Source organism: Glossina fuscipes, unplaced genomic scaffold (genome assembly GCF_014805625.2).
Source record: "Glossina fuscipes isolate IAEA_lab_2018 unplaced genomic scaffold, Yale_Gfus_2 2, whole genome shotgun sequence".
Taxonomy (NCBI): domain Eukaryota; kingdom Metazoa; phylum Arthropoda; class Insecta; order Diptera; family Glossinidae; genus Glossina; species Glossina fuscipes.
In genome coordinates this window covers 25,168,319-25,191,681 of record NW_023998416.1, presented here as the reverse complement: position 1 = coordinate 25,191,681, position 23,363 = coordinate 25,168,319, and the positions used below count along the sequence as shown (strand labels likewise).

The 23,363-nt window shown below is 35.9% G+C and overlaps 4 protein-coding genes across 8 annotated transcripts; 1 reads left to right on the top strand and 3 right to left on the bottom strand.

Annotated features, from left to right (window-relative positions):
• Nucleotides 1–2,221: 2,221 nt before the first annotated feature.
• On the bottom strand, nucleotides 2,222–11,579 carry LOC119632793 (myb-like protein P). Of its 4 annotated transcripts, XM_038025897.1 has the most exons (6): nucleotides 11,466–11,579; nucleotides 10,113–10,296; nucleotides 4,286–10,051; nucleotides 3,032–4,210; nucleotides 2,439–2,975; nucleotides 2,222–2,374 (listed from the first exon to the last, which is right to left on the bottom strand). In XM_038025897.1, the coding sequence occupies exons 1-6, from the start codon at nucleotides 11,478–11,480 to the stop codon at nucleotides 2,313–2,315; spliced, it is 7,743 nt and encodes a 2,580-aa protein (XP_037881825.1). In that variant the 5' UTR covers nucleotides 11,481–11,579; the 3' UTR covers nucleotides 2,222–2,312. The 4 variants fall into 4 exon arrangements, with proteins under 4 accessions (XP_037881825.1, XP_037881823.1, XP_037881824.1 ...); XM_038025895.1 differs by having other exon boundaries at nucleotides 3,032–10,051; XM_038025896.1 differs by lacking the exon at nucleotides 11,466–11,579 and adding an exon at nucleotides 10,433–10,552 and having other exon boundaries at nucleotides 3,032–10,051.
• Nucleotides 11,580–13,240: 1,661 nt separating this feature from the next.
• On the top strand, nucleotides 13,241–14,071 carry LOC119632794 (cytochrome c oxidase subunit 6C). 2 transcript variants are annotated; one of them, XM_038025901.1, is made up of 4 exons: nucleotides 13,241–13,311; nucleotides 13,369–13,459; nucleotides 13,671–13,849; nucleotides 13,908–14,071. In XM_038025901.1, exons 3-4 carry the CDS (start codon nucleotides 13,683–13,685, stop codon nucleotides 13,969–13,971), a joined length of 231 nt encoding a protein of 76 aa, XP_037881829.1. In that variant the 5' UTR covers nucleotides 13,241–13,311; nucleotides 13,369–13,459; nucleotides 13,671–13,682; the 3' UTR covers nucleotides 13,972–14,071. The 2 variants fall into 2 exon arrangements, with proteins under 2 accessions (XP_037881829.1, XP_037881827.1); XM_038025899.1 differs by lacking the exon at nucleotides 13,241–13,311 and having other exon boundaries at nucleotides 13,368–13,487.
• Nucleotides 14,072–14,258: 187 nt separating this feature from the next.
• Nucleotides 14,259–17,650, bottom strand: LOC119633397 (acylphosphatase-2). Its single transcript, XM_038026939.1, has 3 exons — nucleotides 17,485–17,650; nucleotides 14,552–14,678; nucleotides 14,259–14,472 (listed from the first exon to the last, which is right to left on the bottom strand). Exons 1-3 carry the CDS (start codon nucleotides 17,546–17,548, stop codon nucleotides 14,358–14,360), a joined length of 306 nt encoding a protein of 101 aa, XP_037882867.1. The 5' UTR covers nucleotides 17,549–17,650; the 3' UTR covers nucleotides 14,259–14,357.
• A 3,206-nt stretch (nucleotides 17,651–20,856) lies between these two features.
• Nucleotides 20,857–22,131, bottom strand: LOC119633076 (isocitrate dehydrogenase [NADP] cytoplasmic-like). Its single transcript, XM_038026293.1, has one exon. The coding sequence runs from the start codon at nucleotides 22,117–22,119 to the stop codon at nucleotides 20,857–20,859; it is 1,263 nt and encodes a 420-aa protein (XP_037882221.1). The 5' UTR covers nucleotides 22,120–22,131.
• Nucleotides 22,132–23,363: the final 1,232 nt, after the last annotated feature.

The following is a 23,363-nucleotide window of genomic DNA, read 5'->3' as shown; positions in this document are numbered from 1 at the left end:
CATTTAGTAAAGTAGAGCAAACATAATGTGAGAATAAAAATACCAGAGACAAAGAGGGGGGGAAAAAAAACAGAAAGAGTTCGAATTGCAAAAAAAAAATAAAAAATAAAACGTCGAACGATAAAGTCTTGTTGAAAATCGCTTTTGTTTCTTCCGTTTAGTGAGTCCCCCAAAAGACCGGTAAAAAAAAAATGGAGACTTTCATTATGACTGCTCCCGTCGTTGAGAATCGAAACGATTCAATTTGGGAATCAACTTTCGTCACCAAGACAAGCGAAAGCAATTCTGCTAAGCGACTAATACAAAACTCGCGACAATAGATATAACGCAGTCATCAAAATTGTATATCAAAGTATCTGTGAATAAATAAACCCAGAGGTTGGTTAAAGTTTGTTGCATAATAAGCAAGTGGAATTTTCAACGCTTACCCCTCGGATTGGGTAAGAAATTTAGCAAATTCCATTTTGAAGGAATTTTCGTTATTCATCTATAAAACATGATGATGGACAAAAGCTCGATTATATTGCAATGTTATATCAATTCAATTATGGATATGGAGGTTTACGAAACCAAAAATTTAACTAATGTTTCCGAATTGCTTTCACCTAAGTGATGCTCAGCTTAAAAAGCTCCTTAGATCGGATCACGACTAAAAAGTATTAAAAATAAATAAAAGTATCATTCAAAATCGGTTGTGGGGTTTAAGCAAAAAAAAAAAAAAAGAAAAAAAAATTAACCGCTTTTTTGATTATGCGTAGACTGAACGTTTTCTTTTTTCCTTTCTGCAGCACAAATGGGCTAAAGTCTTTGCACTAAAACTCACTATGAATGCAAGAATATTGTTTAAAAAAATATTACTGCAAGTTTTTCTAGATAAAATTTTTAAAAAGAATTTAAATAAAAATTTGACTAGATAAATAAATCTAAATATAAAAAGAAAATTGAAAAAATTCAACACTTTTCGAATTAGATGCAGGGAAACTTCTCAACAATGGAATTTCCGTTAATAACGATGATGCAAACAAGATTTCGCGATAGATGAAAATTTTTTAATATATCCTCTTGCATATCAGTTGTTGAAACTTTTCACTGTATCGTAAAGAGTAAGTTCGAAAAAGATTACAAATATACATAATTATGTGACGTTTTTTTTTTTTTATATGTTTAACCTTTAAGGTCACACATAAGAATTCATAAGATTAGGCTGCATTCGAGAAATGAACCAGTATTTAGCATAGTACGCTCTTTTTCTAATTCTCTAGCATCTACTATTGAAATATATTTACAATGCTCTGATTATTGCGTTTAATGACGTTTAAAGCTGTCGAGTTTTCAGTGGTAATAGAGGCGGATACAGTCGATACGGATGAATTGCAAGTGGATGATTCTTCGTTAATTGTTTCCATTATGTTCAAATCTAAGTCTGCGTCGACAACGAATTCGTGTTTTCCATGACTCGTGTAAATAATATTCGAAGTAGAACTATTACCCGCGGTGGTGGTGTTTTTCCGGTCAATAAATTCATTTGTGAAATTGTAATTAGCGGTTTGATCATCGAGTGGCACCATATTCAATAAGTCCAATTCGGCTGAAACGACTTGACCGTTTACGTAATTGTTATTTTGTTTTTCAGCCGCCATTGAAGAATTAGCATCGCTTTTATTTTCATCATATTTACTCACGGTCGTGTCAAACATTTGCTCGACTTCAGTGGAAATTGTGTCAGCTATTACCGCTGAAGGTGACAAATCATGCACATCGTCGTCGTTTAACATATTATTTAAACATATATTAAACTCATCGAAATCGCCAAAAGTAGAGCAGTCCAAAGCCGTGCTAGGTTGAATTTCTGGTAGCAAAAGATTTGCTGTTACATCATCGCCTAGGGCCAATAGTTCATGAGGTTCGGGTGCTACCAGGCAAGCCATTCCGTCGTCGTCGTCGTCGTCGTCGTCATCATCATCATCATCATCATCATCCTCATCATCATCAGATTTAGTTCTTTCTAAAGTTATGACACTTGTAGTGGGACTTGGTCGACTTTGACTGGTTTCCTCTTCCAGCGCTTCTAACTCTTCTCCTTCATTCAATATTAGGACTTTCTCGAAGCCCCTAAACACATCAGTACTATCAATTTTATCCTGCGTCTCGGCTGTAACGAAATCTTCGGTGTCAGAAAAATCCATTTTAATATGTTGTAAAGAATTTTGAGATCTATTTTCAACACATTCGTAATCATCATCAGCGTCTTCATCGCTTGAAATACAATCGGTAATTTCATGTGTGCCCACAGCCGAGGCGCAAGACATTGGTCACTTATAGTCTCTGGAGCCTCTTCTACGACGTCCTTCAGTTAGCAAAGTTTCACCTATTACTAAATCGATAATAATCTCGCATTATAAAAATTATCTGAATTAAATAAATATTTTATAAATTACCCGCACTTCGTGTTTTTCTTCGAGCCTCGGCCGCAGTTTCCGTTGCTGCACTAATGCCAGCATTACTTTTGGTTGTTCCTGAAGTTTTTTCGGTACTGTTCAGTGAATGTGTATTATTGTGAACGCCTCCCATAGCTCCGCCACGTGTATAGATAATTTTATTAGCTGCTGCAGATGCTCTAACGCTTCGGCGGGTACCTATTTTTTCTGTTTCACCGGAATTGTTATTGTTAGTATTATTATTATTATTATTATTATTATTATTATTATTATTATTATTATTGGCATTGACGGAACCGGATGAGTGATTGATACTGGTGGTACCTCGTGTCGCATGTGGTACTGTTGACGTCGCTACTGTGGCACAGGCATTTGTTAACACGGCTGTACCGTTAGAAGGAGTCGCTGGGTTATGATTTGCTTGGCAACTGACACTCCCCACAGAATTTTTGTTTGCACTTTTTACTACGGAATTTGCTAAACCCGGTGTTGTACTTGCAATTTCAGTACTTGCGGTTGTATTAGTTGTTAATAATTCTAAAGATTGAAATTGGAATTAAATATTTTGGCCGGCATTGAAAAAATCTACTTACTACTGTGCTGTTGCTGTGTACGACTGTTGCGAGTCACTTTTTCCGTATTATCTAAGATAATTGCCCCAGCTGTTGTGACTATCGTCGCGTTATTATTTGGATGATTTGTATTCAGCCCCAATTCATTGCTGCAAGCAATTCCTACTTTAGAGTTCCTGACCTTACCCGCCACCTCAATTAAAGGCTCATCTGAATCAGAAGATTCCTCTGCTTTTTTGTTAACGTCCTTTTCATTTGCAGCCGGATCAGTTATATCAGACTTCCTATCATTTGCCCCACTATCACTAATCTCAACATTAACGGATGCATTGCCACCTGTACTACCGCTACGAGTACGTTTAATATCCTGATTAAACTCACCGTTCCCGTTATTGGCGGCTTCCGATTCTTCTCTTTTACGTTTATTGCCATGATGATGTAAACCTGCGCTTCCTCCCGAACTAATAATAGTCCCGGCAGTGATGTTTGTGCTGGAGATAGAAGATTTCGCATTTGGTCCAAGATTAGCGCGCTCTATATGACCAGTCGATCTGGTACCTACAACGTGCTTATTGCCAGATTGCAAGTTTGTAATATTGCTTGTTGATTCTAGTGGTGGGCTTATTTTGGGAACGATATCCATCGGACTACCTAAACGGCTACTTGCTCTAGTACGCACTCTCGGTAAATCAATATCTGCTTGAATTGGTATTTCAATAGTTATAGGTGAAAGCCCACCACCCTCAGCATCCATTAGTTCCGACTTAACTTCTTTATCATTTACCTTCGGTTTGGCGTCGGTCATGGCTGCTGTGGTGCGATCTTTTAGGCTTTCCTTTTTTATAATACTTTCGGATTTTTTTTCCGCTGTTTTGTTGTAATTATTATTGTTGTTGTTGTTATTGTGTACAGTAGTTACCTTAATTGTGTCATCGAGTCCAACTAACGCAGACACTTTGGTTTCCAATTCCCTTTTTATTAACGTAGAATCCATAATATCTTTGATTCTGCTTTCTTCATTCACCGACAATTCCACAATTGATGATAATGATGAAGTTTTTTCATTGAATTCGGCCTCTAGTTTTGCTTTGGCAGCTTCCTTTTCCCCTTCAGCTGCTTCCTCCAAAATACTGGCCGTCAAATTTTTTATGAGATCGTCGTCATCATCATCATCATCATCTCCGACGACACTGTAAAGACCTGTGTTTATATGTTCGTCTAATATCAATCTATGGTCACCATTAAGTTTTGATTGTTCATGTTTATAGTTGTCACCTTTGTTATTATCCTCATCATTCATGCAAATATCGTCGTCGGCAAAACCTTCCATTTTAGCCAAAGCCTTTTCAATCTCATCATCAGCAATGCTAAGCTCCGCCTGAGTTACTGGTAAATTATCGACCGCATTTTTTGCTGCACTGTTAAATTGTTTATTGGTTGTACCAGTCATTGTACCTACGCTTTTCTCCGTACTCAATTGCGGTTGCAGAGCTTGAGGACTGCAAGAAGTCGCCTGATGTGGACTTTTTTCCGAAAGAGCGTCCATTGATTCTATGCCACTATCTTCGCCTCCACCACTATTGCCACCGCTGCCACTACTGTTCGGATGCGCAGGGGTGCCATTGCCATTACTTGATGGCGAGTTCCTTATTGTCGATACGACTGTGCAACTGGCATTGTGCACTGCATTATTAGAGGGTGTTATCATTACATTATTGCTACTGTTGCCACCATTATTGCTGGATATTGCGGTAATGACTGTAGTTGCAGTGGTTGTTATCGTTGTGTTATTGCAGGTAACACCGTTCATTGATTCAGCACCGATATCCGTGCCATTTTTACCCATAACCATATCACGATTCCCCGTATCGGTGTTTAACGTTTTATCTCCGCTATTTGTCATGGAATTATTATTATTAATAGCATTGCTAGTCGGTGACGCTGTAATGGTGGTATTACTTTTACTGGTGGCTACTACTTGCTCATTAGATTTAAGGAGTACATGTTCAATTACTTTCCCGCTCACGTCTTTACGTTCTACTTTTGTTATTTCTACGCGCTTCAATGTAGTAGCACTCGGTAGCATGGTAACGGCGGCCGCTATCATTTGCTGCTGCGTTTGCTTTTCCGACAGGGTCGCCAATTGTTGCTGTTGTTGTTTCTGCATTTGTAATTGTTGCACAGCCGTTAGGTATGACGGAGGCTTGTGACTTTTCGTCAAAGGCTTACCTCCTATCGGCGTAATAGTGGCTGTCGTTTTGAGGTTATGTTTCAGCTGCAAATTATTCAAAACTCGCGCGGTATTCAAATTGCTTTCATGGCTGGTGTGAGTGGTCATTCCCGATCCACTGTTCGGTGTTATCGTGCTAAGAGTAATGCTGTTCGGCAACGTTGTAATCTTAGCCAGTTGCTGTTGCGTACTGGGCTGCAATAATTGTTGAGCTGACATATGTGGGACAGTTCCTATATTCGTAGAGCCTAACGTAACGCTCTCCATTATAGAATGATGGTGATTCTTCAACGCTTCTGTTGTATTTATAGTAAGACCATTCTTTCCGGCTACAATTGCAGAATGATTATTGGATGTTTTAAGCCTGTTATCGGAATTAGGCATTCCATTCAGTTGTTGCGCGGTTGAGACATTCGTAGCCGTATGCAATTTGGATTGTTTATGATGTAAAACGCCCTCGTCAATAACATTGTTGGAATCAGTAATCAAATGGTTCCGCTTCAACTGGCCCCTTGACTTAGATTCGATCTCATCTGAGGCACTCAATTCATTTGAGTTATTTGCATTCGAAAGCTTTTTACGTTCCTTTCGATTATTTTTAATAACAATAGAGTTTTTACCACCGCGCAAACTTATATGCAGTGGCGGAACTCGCGGTTCATCCGGAGTAACGCCTACTGACGGCGAAGATAAGCCACCACCAATAGTTTGTTGAGGTACTGTGAAGTTACTAAACTGTTGTTGCTGCTGTTGAAATTGTTGTGAAGCCATTTGCTGTTGTATCTGGGATTGATGTGTTGCTGGATTCGTGAAAATTTGTTTATGCTGTTGCATTTGCTGTTGCATGACATTACTCGCCAATATTTGTGCGTTTAACTGTGATTGATGCTGCTGCTGCTGCTGCTGCTGCTGATTTGGGTCGCTATCCGTACCAAAGCTCATTTCAACTTTATATGCTGGTGAAACAGGTTCCGATTTTTCTAATTTTAATCGTAGTTTGATTTTCTCAGCTGTCGTTGTCGTTGTAGCAGTTGCAGAAGAATTACCGTCAATACCTGAAGAGCTTGAAGTGACCGTCAAACCGGTTACATTTTTACTTGTCGTCGCGGGGCTGAACATATTTGTCACTGCACCACTCGCACTAATGTGACTTGCTGTTGGCGTCGCCGCTGCAATTTTAGACTTATTAGCTGCTTTGGCTCGTTCCCGCTTTGGTTTTGCTGACGTTGATGTAGATGCTTCTTTACTTTTCTTTTCACGTAATCCTTGTTGTAATTTTTCACGTAACAAATTTGTTTTGGATCGTTTGTTACCCGTTGACGTCGCATTACCAGAAATAATCGCATTTACCGAAGGAGAACTGGTAGTTAAGCGTTGTGAATCGGTTTCTTCACCTAATTTATTGCACACTCCTATTGGTGTTTTGCCAGATTTTTTATTTCTTTGAGATTTGTTAGAAACCAAAGAGTCTCGGGACTTTTCTGTATCTGATCCAGTGCCCAACAGAAGAGGTGTTAAAGCGCCACCTCCACTATTATGATCTGTTGTGGACAATTTCGAAATGCCTGTGCCGCAAGAATTTGAATTGGAATCCTCAGAGAAATGCGTTGTATTCGGTACCAAATCGTAAATGCTATTTGCACTATTGTTTGGCGTGTAGTTGCTCACGTTACTGTTATTGTGTGCTTGCTTTGATGACCGATGCTGGGTCTCTTGTTCGGCTTCTGTTTCACTATCGTCACTGGGACCAGGTTCCAATTCCCCAGTTAAAGGATTAATCAAAAATTGTTTTGGCTGGATCGAAGTCGTCGCAATTGTACTAGTTAAGTTACCTGTAGTACTGGTGCTACTGTTAGATGCAGGCGGTGTAACTTTACTAATATTTTGCCGCGGAAGCAATTCTTGCTGTTGTGAGTGATTTGAATTCATAAGAAATTGTTGTTGTTGCTGCTGCATTTGTTGCTGAGGCACTGAATTTTGGTTAACTTGTATCGGTTGTTGTTGCTGTAAAGTTTGCTGTTGCGGTTTTTGCTGCTGTTGCATTAGTTGACTTTGCTGTTGAATTTGTAGCTGCTGTTGTTGATGCTCTTGCTGTTGACGGTGTTGCACTAACATTTGTTGCTGTTGTTGCTGCTGCATGATTTGGCTCTGCTGTATCATTTGATGCTGTTGCGGTTGCTGGTGCTGCGACTGGTGTAAAGTTAATTGATCAACACTCAACGTTACGTTCGGTGGCATTTCTGCATCGGTTCCTCCTAATAAGGAAGAAGCGGTCTCATCTATATCCATACCGACCGCCGATAAATTTTCCTCTATTAAATCCAAATCGAGATCTTTTGCATCTTGTAAAAGCGATTCTAATTCATTCTTATCATCGAGGCTCAAAGTAGAATCAATATCACAGCTCAAGGTGGGCAACAATGCATCCAAATCGTTTGTCGTTAAGGCATCCAAATCGGAAAGTGTTATTAACGGATCAGACAGATCATCACATACAGTTCCACTTTCTAAGGTACTGCCGCTAGTACCTCCAGTTTGAGCCGACGCAGTACCGTGAATAACTGAACTGCTCGTTTTCATTTCCGAGTTTGAGCTACTCATCGAACTCTCGTGTTGTGTGGCAGCAGCCCCATGCAAAGAATTGGCGATTTCATTAATAATCTGCCTGTGCTGTTGGTTTTGTTGTTGCTGCAAATTGTATTGTATCTGATAACGTGTAAACTCTTGAAAGCTACGTTTTGTGGCAGAATCCATGGGTTTATTGATAGATGCAGACCATCTAGAGACTGAGGCGGCAGCTGCTGAGTTGTAGTCGGGCGGAGGCGGTAAATTTACACTGCTACCTGCGGCATTAGCGGCTGAGAGCGAAGGGGAGGAAGGTACTACGTGAGAGGTTTGCATATTGGTATTGTGCGTTAAGGCAGGTGAGGCAGCAGGAGGAGGCAGCAATGGCTGTGCAAGCTGATTATGAGGTGATTGCGCAGGCGTTGTTGAGGGGGAAAGCAGCTGCTGTTGATGGGCCTGTGACGTCATGTGGGGACTATGCATTGAGTGATGACTGGAAGCAGGCGAATGTGATGCTGCTGGTGACATCCCTCCAGACGCAACAGCCATAAATTGCTGCGGCAATTGTTGTTGCTGCTGCTGTTGTTGCGTTGCCATGCCAATCAATCTTTGCTGTTGTAACGGCGACTGTGGTTGCGCTTGTACCGAAGTGACACGCATCTGGCGAATTTGCTGCTGAGCCAAGAGGGAATTAACGGCCACAGTTTGTTGTTGCAGCAGTTGGGTTTGCTGCTGTTGAAATTGACCCGGCTGCTGTTGTGACTGTTGTTGTTGTGCTAAGAAGCGTTGCTGGCTCGGATGCATTTGCTGTTGCTGCCGTTGTAATTGTTGCTGACGTAACAAACTTGCTTGCTGAGGCGATACTTGTTGCTGTTGAAAACGTTGCTGCGGCTGCTGTTGAACAAACAAGTTGTTATTGCTCGAACTTAATATGTTCTGCTGTTGTTGTGTTTGTTGTATAGTGCGCAGCACATTAGTAGTAGGTGATGAAGGCACGCTTAAAACATTTTCTGAATTTCCGGACCCTGTGGCACTGTGTTGCTGTTGTATCTGCGTTTGCTGTGTCTGTTGTGTCTGCGGCACCATGAAATCGCTACTTGGAGTTGAAGAGGACCTCAAAGGAGAGTTCATTAGGTGTTGTTGCGGACTCATACCAGCCATAAGTGGAGACGTTTGCTGTATCAAGCTCGGCTGCTGCTGTTGTTGTTGATGTTGCGGCGACGTCAATGTCTTCATTTGATTCCCTAGTAGAGCAGTTGACGAAGAACTTGTGTCATTTTGCAATAGATTTACTAGCAGAGGTGATGACATTGCAATGTTGTTGCTAACGGAAGCTACATTCGACGCCGTTGCTGGTGATGGCGAAGGCGGGGGTGCGACTCGTGAATGCAAATAATTCTGTACTGGTTTCACTAACTGAGGAACAACTGACGCTGGAATAGAAGAGGCAGGAGAGTTGACAGCAGGAGCTCCCATTCCTGGATACGGAGGAGGAGGTGGTTGCAAAAACTGCGATTTGCTCGAACCCGCTGCCACTGTTGTTGTAATTAATTCACCACTTTGCGGATTTTTTATCACTTTAAGCGCAACGTTAGGTGGAGGTCCCAAGCCACTCATTAACTGTTGTTGCTGTACACTAGATACGGTCGTCATAGCAGGCTTTCCGGCCGTTAAAGATAAGCCCGGCGGTGTGCCTACTGACCCTACGGCATTCAAAGCGTTGTCCCGTCCTTGCAACACCCGAGCCTGGCGCATACTTTCAAACGGAAATTCTCTTGCACTTGTCGTACTGGAGCTACTCATTTGCAACGAAGGTGGCACCGGTATTTTGCCTTCCATGGGACAAACAGTGTTGGGTGATTTGAATATGGACTGATTTTGTCCTCCTGCGGGCACCGGATTAAAAACACCTGTTTGCTGTTGTTTTATAGCTGCGTTACTAGTACTTGGACCTCCAAGCATCATATTCCGTCGTTGTTGCAATAACTGATGCTGTTGCAACGAAATACCTGCCCCCTCTCCAATTATTCCACTAGAAAAGGCAACATTTGGTGCCATGTTGTTTTGTTGTTGCGTTTGAAGCAACGGTGGTGGCTGTTGCTGCACAAAACCATTTCCAGAAGAAGTGGAGGCGGGAAAATTACCCGAAGTAAGCAATTGTGATAAGTCACTGAAATCCGCATTGTTACTGCCAACATCACTAGCAGACGTTCCTGACGACTGCGAACCCAAGCCAATTATATTATCTAATAAATTTTTTTAGTTATTTAGTGACACGTCTTGCAAAACAAATTTATTGCTGTTTACCTGTTGTTTTGACATCAATTTGCTGTTCACCAATATTCAGTGATATCACAGAATCGCCTTCTAATTGTACGGAACGAATACCGAGGGCTCGCACAGCCGCATTGCCCTCGGTAGCCAATTGGCGTAACCTTTGCGCCGCATCCTTAGGAATTTGAAACGTTATCCGCATACACGGTTCAAGCTGCTGCAATTGCAACGAAATTAATCTTTAAAACCGTCTCGTAGAAAATTCTTAAATCTTATTAAGTACAATTTTTATTTAATGTATATGGCAATGCCAAGAATGAAAGCAATTTCTAGTTAAAATTTAATTTATTTACCATTATTATACACATTTACTTTTATCAGATATTCCTTCATTTACCAAATTCGTTACTAAATACTATTTTCATATGTTTTTCCACTGTGCCCATAAACATTCGTACATATTACGTACAATATTGAAAAAAATACAAGTTTTTGACATTTCTGGTTTTTCTACTATTCATATTCCAGACACTTTTTACACGTACATCCTGCGTTAGTCAGAACGGGTACACTATACAACTTATTGGAAATCAACAAGGAAAAATAATAGCAACATAATAAGAACAATTTTTATATTTTCGTAATGAATTTCACTTTTAGATATAATTATTTATTTCTTATTTTACGAATTTCACAATTAAAATATTTTTTTTTTATTAGTAATTTCTCATAACTCTTGACGCCATTTTTTACTAGCTTTTCTAAGGAGAACCACTCGTTAAAACACAAGTGTATTAGTTAAAGTAAAAAGATATAGAAGAAAATAGAAAAACTAGCAACGAGTGAAAAATTAAAAGAAAAAAAAGGAAAGAAAAGCGATGATTGCCAATAACGCTAAAGTTTTCAGGCTTAATTCTTTACCTCTACTATTTTAAAAAAAAACCAACATGGAATTTAAAATTATTTAAGCTCACTTAACAAGTACTTAATTAAATTGTACACTTCTTTAAATAAAATTATTAACAATTATTTCAAACCTGGCACCACTTTTTTTTGGAAAGAGAAAATAAGGGATCCCACGAAACTAAATAAATACATGCAACGAATGAATATAAATGCAATATGATGTTGATATTTTTCCAACTATTTTAAATTATATACAAATTTTGCTTAAATGAAGTTAAAGGAATATAAGTACATTTTAATTTTGTCCATTAGTCCCATGACATATATAATTATCCCTAAAAAGTTTACAACACGTGCCAAGAAATTAAAGACCTCAAATGACCCTGACAGCCTGCCTAACCCCCAAACGCAAACACTACTGCACTGCTTAAATTGAATTGTATGACAAAATAAAGTAAAGTCTCAAATTAAAAAACTCACCTGTTTAAGTTGCATATCATCACACAATCGCACTTGACGAAGATGTTTTTTTAATTTTAAGAATCAAGTGAGCCTTTACTAATTTTTAAATTAGTAGTTAAAGTACGGCGGTGTTTAATAATATAAAAAATGTACATTTGTAATTTTATTCATGCCGCCTAAATAAAAGACAAAAATATATCAGCGTATACGCTTTTTTCAATTTCTGGCCATAAATTTCCAGTTTATCATCTGAAACACTTGATGGTGGTGATATGGGTGGCTGTTTATGATGACGATGTTTAAGGTATTTATATTATTACAATTATTGTTGTTACATTTGCTTTATATACTTGTATAAAAATATTTTATCGTATTTTCTTTTTTAGTCCTAAAGCATTCGAAGGCTTTAATATGGCAACACTAAATATATGAATTTATTATTTAATTCTTAAATTGTTTATGAAATTTTCTTATTGAATTTATAGTAAAAAATAAATATGTCAAACATTTTAAAGATTAAAGACTACATCACGTTACCGAAATGCCATACCAGCCAGCATTCAGAGCTGCATTCTAAAAGTTTTTTTTTAAACTATTTTTTATACGGTTTTTCTAAGAAAATTTTCTCCTCGCTTTTCACGGTAACTCTATTTTATTTAAACAAATTGCCAAAACAAAGTTTTAATGCAGAGGCCACTATGCCCTATACGCACTTGCATACATACAATATATTAATGTAATTGTTACTTCATTTTTTCCACACATGTTCTTTACACAATTATTGTTTTAAATATTTTTGCACAGCAAGCCAAGCGGTCAACCAATCGCCTGATGTTGCTGTACAATAGTTATTGCTAATTTTTTTCTTTGGGTTCTTGGCCCTCCGCCTATCACAAACTATATATTATTTTCACTGTTTTTACGCACTTTTGTTAAGCAATACTTTTAATTTTCTCACCTTACACTTATTAATGAAACTACCTTTTCCCTCTCAGAAAATTAACACCTTCATATAAAAATTGTAATCCATATTAAGGTACGATTCCACACATTTTGTTTTGACTTTCCTTGTTTTTGGCATGTGATATTATCATTTGGAGTTGAAGCCTATGCATGAAGCTTAGCGAGATCACAGGCAGAGCAACCAACTCATTGGCGTAGAAAACGAATGTACGAAGCAGTTACACACTTTTCTTGTTGTTGCTGTATTGGTAGCAGGGACCAGAAAAGTATGATTACTGAGGAAAAATTTTTCATACTTTTTCGTTTCAGTTTTTCATTTTTCATTAATACTTTACTTTAGTATTATTACGCACTCCGTTTGCAAAAATGTTGAATTTTAATTTAATCGTACATTTACTACAATTTAATTAGATTTTCTTGTTGAAATTTGTAAAAAAAATTCGTCTTGTAAAAATTTTCGACCACGAACAATAACAACCGCCATTTGCATTTGACTTCCACTTCGCGACTTGGACGATATCAAGTACTAATGAATCTGCAATGTTTATATGTAACTTAACACTAGTTAGATAGAGACCACTAGCTTTTATTACACACAGATTTAAGTGAAATAACTAATACACCTTCCAGTCTTTTGTAGCCATTTTATATAATTTCTAGACGTGTTTAATAGGCATTCAATTTTTTTTAGCAACTGTGTTTAAATGTCTTTTAAATAAGTGTTGATGTTATTGGTAGGGAAAATAATTTAATCAAACATATTAATTAATGCAATGATATATTAAAAAAAATAAAGCTATAAAGAGCAAATAATAAAAACAAACGAATTTATTTATAATCTTCTTTTACTGAGTAAAAAATATAATAACTACTATAGAATCCAAAAAAGGGAATTTCTAAGGTATTAAATAGATTTACAAATTGCGTTAAGAATAAATTTCCGCACTTTTAAATCTAGCAACCCTTTATTTCTACAATTTGATGGAATTTTCGAAAACATTTTATTCGAACAGCTGTTTATAAATTTATTGACATATCCATTAAACAAGGTATTTGTGATACATTTTCGTAAAAGAGGTAATAGTAATTTCATAAAAATATATTATTGTAAATATTTAAAATATTTTATTAAAATATGAATCCTTATCTTTTGTCTTGCATTAACAAAAATATATATTAAACAAAACAAATTAATGCATAGAAAAATATTACGTAATCTTTCAAGTTTTATATGAAAAACACTTAATTGTTTTGTGTCAGATTTCAGAAAAAATGGCCAATCCTCCTGCTGTTGGATCTGCTCCCAATTTGCGTGGTTTACATCATTTGCAAACCAAGCGTAATTTAGCTCTCGCTCTTGGTTTAACGACTCTCGTGACAGTGGCCTTTAAGGTATTTGTCAATGATCCTCGTAAAGCCGCTTATGCCGAGTTTTATAAGTAAGTTTCCTTTGATACAAAACAATGGCAAAAATTTCTATTTTCTAAATTCTTTTAGGACCTACAACGCTGAAAAGTCCTTTGAACGCATGAAGGCCAATGGACGTTTCCAATCTTGTTAGACATTATGAAAGCATTCAACGTCTAGTATAAGCACTAATTGTAATGCAAAAATTAAAACTATGGCAAGAAAATAGAGTAATTCATATGGAAAACAAAAAATTTTTGAAATTTTATTAATTATCCGTCATCAATTATTCAAATACGTACTTTCTTCTAATTATATAAAATTTAGGGATTAATGGTTAACGATTTCTTTGGCTTTATGGAAATTTATGTCGATTATTTTTTTCATATTATTTTTAATTTATTTCTATAAAGTACAAAAAAATCTCATTATAATCAGGCAAAAAAGAAAAATTCTTGACAATTTGAAAAGAAAAAGTCAAAAAGAATTTATAACAAAATGCTTAAAGATTAAACTAAATTTCCAGAAATCTCAAATTAACTAAAATCTTATTGCGAAATCTTTGTAATCTAAACGATTTAAAGTTCCCACGTTTTGTAAATCGCATTTTTCAATTTGACATCCCGGAGAACCCTTTGTTGAAATCCACTCAATCCTATTTTCAGATAGAGGAAAATTGTTATTATTAATAATTAAATAAACGAGATGGTGGTTCTATTGCATATTATACTTACATTTTGTCAACCTCTTCTTTTGGTCCTTGCATTTTGCCAACAATCGTGCCTTGTTTGGAATTTTTTACCCATCCTGTGATGCCAGCCTTTTTACACATATCTCTCGTATACTTAGTAAAGTAACAACCTAGACAAAAAGAAATGCTTTTACTTAGTTAAAGCCACATGCATTATGTGCAGATATATGAAGTTTTGTAACTTTCTGCTCAAACGTTAAGAAAAAGCATGTTCACTGCTAATGGGGCAAGTTAATATCCTGATAGCTTGAAAGGATCTAGGTTAAGCCTGACCAGGATAAAGTAGTTTTAACGACCTAAGACAGGAGCAGCTTATGTTAAGAGACTCTTCATGAAATTACGTATGGTAGATATCAAACATTCAAAAATATCAAAGATTCACCCCATAACATTCTTTCGCGGTCATTAATTAATTTGGATTAATATTTGCAAAGTAATTCATAGATTTCTTTCTCTTCTTCTTCAGCAATTCCACAACGCTCCTTTGTAATAACGAAGCGTTCAATGTGAATACAAGTTTTTTATCTTCTTATTAGTTAGTTTTGCTATATATATATATATATATATAAGTATATACTTTATTATTTTTTTATGTCTTTATTAACTCTCATTTAAATGAATGTCTTACTACTTTTATTATTTTATGCTTGTAGCACGCCCGCAACGTTTCTTTTCTCATTTTTAAACATTTTTGCATGTTAACCGTCCGCCACGTCACAGTCTTTTGTTTTCATTTACGCCAAAAAAAAAAATTTGAAAATTCGTAGATTTCTAAAAAAGTGAGACGAATTTCAAACCGTTTTCAGTATTAAGGTTATTCGGTTTCTTGGGAAATGTATGAAGCGATATCTTATTGTAGTTATGAAGGCATAGGATGTAATAAAATTCTATAAGAAATTTTTACTAAAAATTTACATAAAAGTTCAATAGAATTTAATGAAATCTTCGTAGAAATGAAAGCCCATGTTTGTGCCAATTCTTTTTGCTTACCACATTTTCAAATATTGATTTTCTAGAATATCCGAGAGTGATGCATACAATTTCTTATTCTATTTTTACAATTAGTAACGAATGATGAAAGTGAACTAAATAAATCATCGCTTTTGTAACACGTCAAAGATCCAATAAATTGTATACACCAGTCGTGCTCTTAGTCTGTCTATTGCTGGATGGAATTGTGAAAGTGCAAGAAAATTCATTAGAAAGTTGAAAATTTGAATTCGTTAATCATGCTCTCTAAAATATCCTAGATTCTCAGCAGGAAATGAAAATTTGTATGTATCTTGTTCTTCTTCTGCAAGTCGAAGTGAATGAACAACAGATGATTCGTGTAAAGTAAATACTATCTCAAGTATTTTCAAACAAGTTTAATAAATTTTTTGAATGAATTTCACGGATTAATTGAAGATGTTCCCGTTGCTTGCTTAGAAAATTCGAAAAGAAGCGAAAATTTCAACATTTTTCACTCTAAACTCGAGGTTTACTCGAAGATTTTGGGTTTTGTAAGATTTTATTATTAAAATCTCTGATCATGCTCAAGTTTCATCACTCACAATTATTCTATTCTGTTTACTTTATAAGATTGTTACGTAAAAAGTGCTGCCATGTCGTAAATGCATACATCGTATATTTGTTCCTTATACTAAAACAGACTTTCTTTAGAGACTTTGGTTTATTTTGCAACTAAAAATCACCTGCGCGCAATGTATTTATTCATTCATTGGACATAAAAGAATTGGATCCAAAACAAAGGTAATTTCTTAAGTTTATACATTTACATTACTTGCACGTCGTTTACTTTGCCGTTTAATAAAAAAAATCAATAATTATTACATGTGCTGCATTTTAAAGCAAAATGTGTTCCCTATGGTATGGGACAAGTTTTTCATTGGTGTTTCAAACAAACAGCCAGGTACAGGCGACATACGGTAATTGCTAAAAGACTCTTGAAGAAGCATTTAATTATTGTTTTTAGATGAACGTAGCTACAGTTTTTTTCCAGCTCATATTTTATTACTCGCTAGAAAGTCTTTAAGAATGAATTTTATTTAGTGATCGAAAAATTACTTTTTAAAATACTATACTTTGCTCTGAGACAAACGTAGTTTATAACATCGAAAAATATCTGAAATTGGAAATTAAATAATATACAAGCGTTAGTCCGCCTTACAATGGAATATAAAACTCTTTAATATTGTGTTGAGTACTCAAGATTCGTCTCTAGGCATTTTATAGTTTTCTTATCTATTAAAGCAAAAGAAATAAAATTAAACCTCAAAAAAAAAAAAACAAAACAAAATCCCCAAGTGGCTGTTGTGCTATTTGGATAGTACAATAAGTTTTGTTGTTGCTATTATAAATTTAGAAAAACTATATTTAAATTTAATTAAAAATTACTTAAGAACTTTCATTAAAATTAACGTTTAAGCCGAAAAAGAGAGAGAGGAATAGCATTCATACAATTTTTACCAAAAACAATGTGTAGTAAGTGCTCAACTTTTACAGTACAAACAATTGTTTGTTTGAGGCTTAGTAAGCATTCATATATATGTGTATTTTCATACCCCTTGTGTTCCAAAGGTATGCTAAGTTTGTGCGCTAGGTGTGTAACACCTAGAAGGATTTAAGATAGATCCATTTTTTATTTTACGGATTTAACTAAGCTTGTTTGTCCGTCTTTCTATCCTGTTTTCTCTAGTTTAACCAACATATCGGAAGTGTTCAGATATTTTGACGAAATTTGGTCTACCCAAGCCCAAGGATGAAAGGTACTGGAAACGATTCAGAAGGGAATAATCTGTCGGCCACTTCGCGCATAATACCTTAATTTGAAAAGTCTTTATTTGAATAACTGTAGGGTAGAGCAAGGTGAGCTATGGCTTCCTATACTCTTTTTGCTTTTTTCTTTTTGTTTACCTTGTACATGACCAAAAACTTCAAAATCAACGGTAATTAACATCCGTATATCTGGAATACCCATTAGTTGATTTTTGAGTCGCTCTTCGCTAATATAATAACAATTGGATATTTATATATTTATAATTATTACTGTTAGTATTATTTTTCAATTATTTTTTATTTTTTTTATTTTTTTTAACCAATGTGATTATGTAAATTTGTAAACTTTTTTAAAAATACGGATATATATTTCGTTTTTGCTCAATTAAAGTAATTTTTTTAACATTAATTTTCCAGAATTTTTTTTTTTTAATTTTTCCCCTTTTTTTCGTTCAAGAAAGTCTTTATACGGAATACAATTTTTTTAATTTATTTTTTAAAAATTCAAAATATTATACAAACAGTTAATTTCTTTTAGCTTTTTCAATAAGAACTGAAATGAAAATTTTGAAAACGTCCACTACAAAGTGAATATACGCTTCTGCCAATTTTTGATGCAAAAAAAAAAAAAGAAACAAAACAAGAAAACAAAAAAAAAAAGATTCGAAAAATACAATAGAATTAATTGCATTTATTTTTTTATTTATTTATTCATCTATTTCAGCCTCAATTGATTGTGTCTTAACTTAAATGTACCCATGTGCATATATATGCGCGTATAATGTATGTTTAATAAGAAAATTCCCTTCAGTGCAGATTCGTGGCGCATAAATGCGTCTAGCATTGGTTTAGCGACCATCTGTTTAAATCCGCTAGAAAGTATAAAATTTTATTATTTTGATAAAATAAGAAAAACAAAAAGCAAAAATTTTATGTTTACTTCAATGTTATGTGGCGCCTGGGAAGGTTCTCAAATTATTACCTTCAAATTTCGTTTAAAGATTACTATACATTTTGATGGCGTCTATTGCAGAAATTCGTTTTCAACAGCTTGACGGTATCAACAACTCTTTGATTACGCTGCGTCATCTCGTTGCATTCACATATCGATAAAAAGATCAATGTACGTCCTTGTTAACCGCAAGTCTCGGCTCAAAAAGAATATATTTAAAGTGAAGGCCTTGATTGCTCATCCTTTCTGACAACCAAAAATCATCATCTATCCGAATTTTAATAAAACCTTAGGACAATTTGCAAAAAACAAATTATTTTCTAATCATTCAATAGGACGGTGTGTGACAGGTGAACATGTGAAAATTGAAGCTTGCTTAGAATACTGATAATCGGTTTCCAAGCGATACTTTTCGTGCATCAGTTGTAAATGTCCGGAAACATTTTATAGGTTAACATTAAGGTTTCATTTAAGCTTTGCATTCGTCGAATGCCGATCGATAACGATTAAAGCTTCACCTATAAAGAGGGCTCAAGGCTTGCAGATGTCTTTTAGGCGTACACTCACATCGATAGTCACTAGTCTTTCTTGCCTGATTTGAGCGAAATACGCATTTAGAAAATTAAAATTTTTGGCGACAAAATTTTATTTAGCTTGTGGCGCAAGGGTATACTAAGTTTTTGCGGATGTATATAAATTCTAGAAAGACTTGAGATAGACGCGGCTTTCATTATACCAATCGATTCAGAATCATTTTCAGATTTGGTTTAAGTGTGTCTATCCGTCTGTCCAACTTGTTTTCTTATGTTCAACATTCACCTTGAGATAGACTTACTTTTCATTACATGATGCACAATCACTTTTGGAATTATTTGATCATGTCTGTCGGTCTGTCCGCCTTGTTTTTTTTGTGCTAAGCCTTCGCACATCAATTTTTGACATTTTTTAATAAAGTTTGGTACATTTGGTTCAAGGACGAACGCTATTGAAAAAACTTTTGAAAATAAAGTCTTTTATGGGAAGCGGTTGAATCCTCTATTTTAGAAACTAGTTATATGAATCACTGTAGGGTGATGAGTGGTATTTAATAGTGGGCCACTCACCTCACCTGCCTCGCTATAGTGTTATGAGCTCTTAATATGGCTAAGCACTCAGGAGATGTCTCCTATACGGGTAACCCGGCAGCATCCCTAGCGACAAGCTAGCAGATGTAAGCGCAAAGGGTAAATTTTAAGCCTTTACCGCCACTCACTATAGCTTCGAGCAAAGTAAACTCTACAGCACTTGAGATTTGAGCCTGACTTGATAGTCAGTTTTCACAGACGTTTACGGCTTGCGGTATAAAAACGGTTTTTGTACCCTTCACCGAAGGATGGGGGGTGTATTTATTCTGTCACAACGTTTGGAACGCCCAGAAGGACGCTTCAGAAATCCTATGAAGTATATCAGCATTAAATTCTGAAACAATTTAAGAACGCCCGTCTCTACACCGCCTGTGGTAATCATTCTCTTAGCTGCAGGAGTTAAGTTATCGTTTTCAGATTTGACAGAGACATTCAAAGCTCTTGCGCACAGTAATTTTGGAAATGACCCAGATCAGCTAAAGGATCAGTCTGCAACATTAATTCAGCAAACCTCTGTTTTCTTGGGTTTGTGTTCACTGCTCATAAATTACAATAAACACTCGATAAAAAGTTTCTACGTGCGTTAGCAAATGCAAATCAACCATGTCCACCCAAATATTATAGAACACGAAATATGATTTCTTTGCAGGACAAAGACGGTGGTGTATAAAGAATTCGATCGCAGTCGAATATAATCAACTTTTTTTCGTCTTTGAGAACAAAGATGAGAGAGATGGCAATGAGTTTTTTTTTCGACTAATGAAGTCCATTTTCCCTGCCGACACGCCCGCAGTAACTTCCAATCCTTTTGCCTAATTGGAAGCAGATATTCCAAGTTTTGAGCCTAAGATAGATTCGAAGAGATTTGGGTAGGCAGACGGACAGATGTTACCCAGTTTGCGAATCTTGTCTTCAGTACTTGAAAAACTTTAAAAATACTTAAGGAAAATGCAGAGGAAGACTATGGACAAATTATGGCTAAGAAAGAAGATGTATATGAAAATCGTGTGATTCCTCTAACTTCCAAGGAGTCGTTCGAAACGTTCGGCGCTGTTGATAGATTCTAAAATTCGATTCTTTACCAGGAAATGACAATGATAATTGCAGAATATTAACCAGTAGGGCTACGAGCACAGTCTTCAATCGAAGACGAATAAAACTCTTGACAGATGTTAGTCTGTCTTGTTAACCCGTTCACAGTATGCGGATATATATCTCACACGATCTAAGATAAAATCATGATATCTGTCAAATACACGTCCGCATATGGCCGGTAATGAAAGTTTGAAATCGATTAATAATTTTGAAAATTTTGTATTTTTGAAAATATTTTACAGAAAAATTGGAAAAAAAAAATAATTGATTTCTTCTTGGTGACGATAGACTTCATATCTTGTGCGATGAACGGTTATCTCTCATAACACTACGATTTTTTTAAATGTCAATGCGGTAATTTTTATTGAGCATACATGACCAGACATTTTTTAAATTTTCCGCTAATTTGTCTAAAAACTCAAATGTTTCCATGTAATCTTTACGTAGTACATCATCTATGCCCATTTGGCAAATGGCCAAATCTTTAGTCATGTATCCAGATTCGATCGTGTTAACGCAGATCTTTTCCAAAGTATCGGCAAATTTTTTTAGTTGAACGTTATTATCCAATTTGGCACGTTGCAATAGGCCACGTGTCCAAGCAAAAATCGTAGATATCGGATTTGTGGATGTTTCTTTTCCCTGCTGATAAAGGCGATAATGGCGCCCCACAGTTCCATGATTTGCTTCAGTTTGTATTGTCTTACCATCGTGACATAATAGCACTGAGGTCGATAGACCCAATGAACCGAAAGCCTGAGTTATTACATATGAATTTACATCTCCTTCGTAATTCTTACAAGCCCATACAAAACCGCCAACTGATTTCATCGCATAAGTTATCATCTCACTAAGAGTACGATGTTCATACGAAATTTTCGCCGCTTCATAGTCCTTCTTGTAATGCTTTATATACATTTCATCAAATATATCCCTGAAGCGGCCGTCATAATTTTTAAGCAAATCGCCTCTAGTGCTCAGATATAAAGGCATATTACGTAATAAAGCCATCTTAAAAGAGGAATGAGCGAAACTCGTTATTGACTCATCCGTATTATATATACCTAAAGCTATGCCAGGTCCCTCGAACTCGTGAATAACGCGTTCAATTCTTTCTGTTTCATCTGTTGAAACAAATGACAAAGTTAGTGTTCCTTTATCAGGTACCAAAAATTCTGTGGCGTCATACTCATCAGCATTCGTGTGCCGGCCAATTATAATGGGTTTCTCCCAGTTGGAAATCGAACGGGGAATATTTGTACAAATAATTGGTTCGCGAAATAGAGTCCCGCCTAATATCTTACGTATGGTAGCGTTAGGAGACGTTAATGTTTTCTTCAATTTTAATTCCTGAGCACGTTTTTCGTCTGGCGTAATAGTGGAGCACTTAATACCTACACGATATTTTTTAATAGCTTCAGCCGCCTCAATCGTAATTTTGTCGTCGGTTTTGTCACGATTCTCAATTGTCAAATCGTATGTATACAAGTTTATATCCAAATAGGGTAAAATCAATTTCTCTTTAATCGAAGCCCAAATGACTCGGGCCATCTCATCGCCTAACATTTCGACAACGGGGCCAACCGAAATTTTCGTTTCCATTTTACTTTTTTTAGAAATCAAAGTTTGACTAAAATTCTATTTGATTTTAAAACTTTTGTTTTCTTGATTAACTATCTCATCCTCATACCAATCATGATAAAGACAACAAAAAGTTTTATAAAATACTTTTATCGATAATTTATAATCTATAATATATATCGATCGAAAAATTTTGCACAATTATTTCTCAGAATCTTGTGAAAATTCAGCCCAAAATGAATTTCAGTTCGACTACGATTTCGAACAAGAGAGGAGGGTTGTACTAACTGCATATATCTTTTGATCTTTCGAACCATACAAAGCATATATAAAAAATTTTTCACCGATTTATATATATATCTCTTCATACTTTTATTTTTTTTCTTTTTGGAGTCTTGCAATCCAAACATAAAAGTATATATGTAAAGGGTTCGACGAATCACGGTATCTGGGGAATAGGTACCCTTCCGATCTTGAGATTCGTTTGTCGTCTACTCTCGCGGTGCCAAAACTTACCTATATATATGCAAAGTTTTATAAGCACGAGAGACTGTGAACAGAATATACTTTTCTCGGAGACTTTGTCTCCGCCCGTCATTTATTCTTTAAATTCTTATCACTGAAAAATTTGAGAAAACCGGTGAAGCTTAATGTCTGGTAAATGTGCCCTAAGCGCACAATATATTCTTGGTCTTTAGACTCCCTAAGAATACAAGACTTTGGGTCGATATATGACATTGTCTAACCATCGTCTCTTGTTCGAAATTTTGCAGTCGCAAGCATTCATGTAGAATTGTGAAACTTCATACCAAAGATCAAATTTGTGAGCATTTCTTTAATTCGTTCCCTTTATAATATATATCATAATATAATTTCTAAAGAAGTGTGACTAATTTCTTATAATCTATAGCGAATAACGACTGATAATGCTGTACAAATATTTAATAGCATGTTTCTCTCCTCATCCGCCTCTAAAGACTTGACGTAAAATTATTTGCAATCAGTCAAGACGCCCGCGGATGAGATAAAGCTTTTGATTTTACTAAGGTAGTTATGGCGGCTCCTCCGTACGCTTCTTCCACGTTTCTTATACGTAACACCATTTATGATGATGGCAGAATAAGTTGCGAGGACGTTTGTAACATTGAGCATGGCTTGGGCTAGAGTCTTTTGAGTTCGGGGCCCTTTTCAGAAACGAATTACCTCCGTCCGTCTAACTAGCTGCTAAGATAAATTGTTCTGTCCAACCGACAGGTTAAGGGTTT

What these genes read in the sequence shown, in the direction of transcription:
- LOC119632793 (XM_038025895.1), bottom strand. An exon ending in TACACAGCAACAGCACAGTA is followed by an intron (nt 2,976 to 3,031) that starts GTAAGTAGATTT and finishes TTCAATCTTTAG; the next exon opens with AATTATTAACAACTAATACA. An exon ending in AAGAAAAACACGAAGTGCGG is followed by an intron (nt 2,375 to 2,438) that starts GTAATTTATAAA and finishes TTATCGATTTAG; the next exon opens with TAATAGGTGAAACTTTGCTA.
- LOC119633076 (XM_038026293.1), bottom strand. Translation starts at nt 22,119, where the DNA reads ATGGAAACGAAAATTTCGGTTGGCCCCGTTGTCGAAATGTTAGGCGAT.
- LOC119632794 (XM_038025901.1), top strand. Translation starts at nt 13,683, where the DNA reads ATGGCCAATCCTCCTGCTGTTGGATCTGCTCCCAATTTGCGTGGTTTA. An exon ending in GCTTATGCCGAGTTTTATAA is followed by an intron (nt 13,850 to 13,907) that starts GTAAGTTTCCTT and finishes AAATTCTTTTAG; the next exon opens with GACCTACAACGCTGAAAAGT.
- LOC119633397 (XM_038026939.1), bottom strand. Translation starts at nt 17,548, where the DNA reads ATGGGTATTCCAGATATACGGATGTTAATTACCGTTGATTTTGAAGTT. An exon ending in AGTTTTTGGTCATGTACAAG is followed by an intron (nt 14,679 to 17,484) that starts GTAAACAAAAAG and finishes CTTTTTGTCTAG; the next exon opens with GTTGTTACTTTACTAAGTAT. An exon ending in AAAGAAGAGGTTGACAAAAT is followed by an intron (nt 14,473 to 14,551) that starts GTAAGTATAATA and finishes ATCTGAAAATAG; the next exon opens with GATTGAGTGGATTTCAACAA.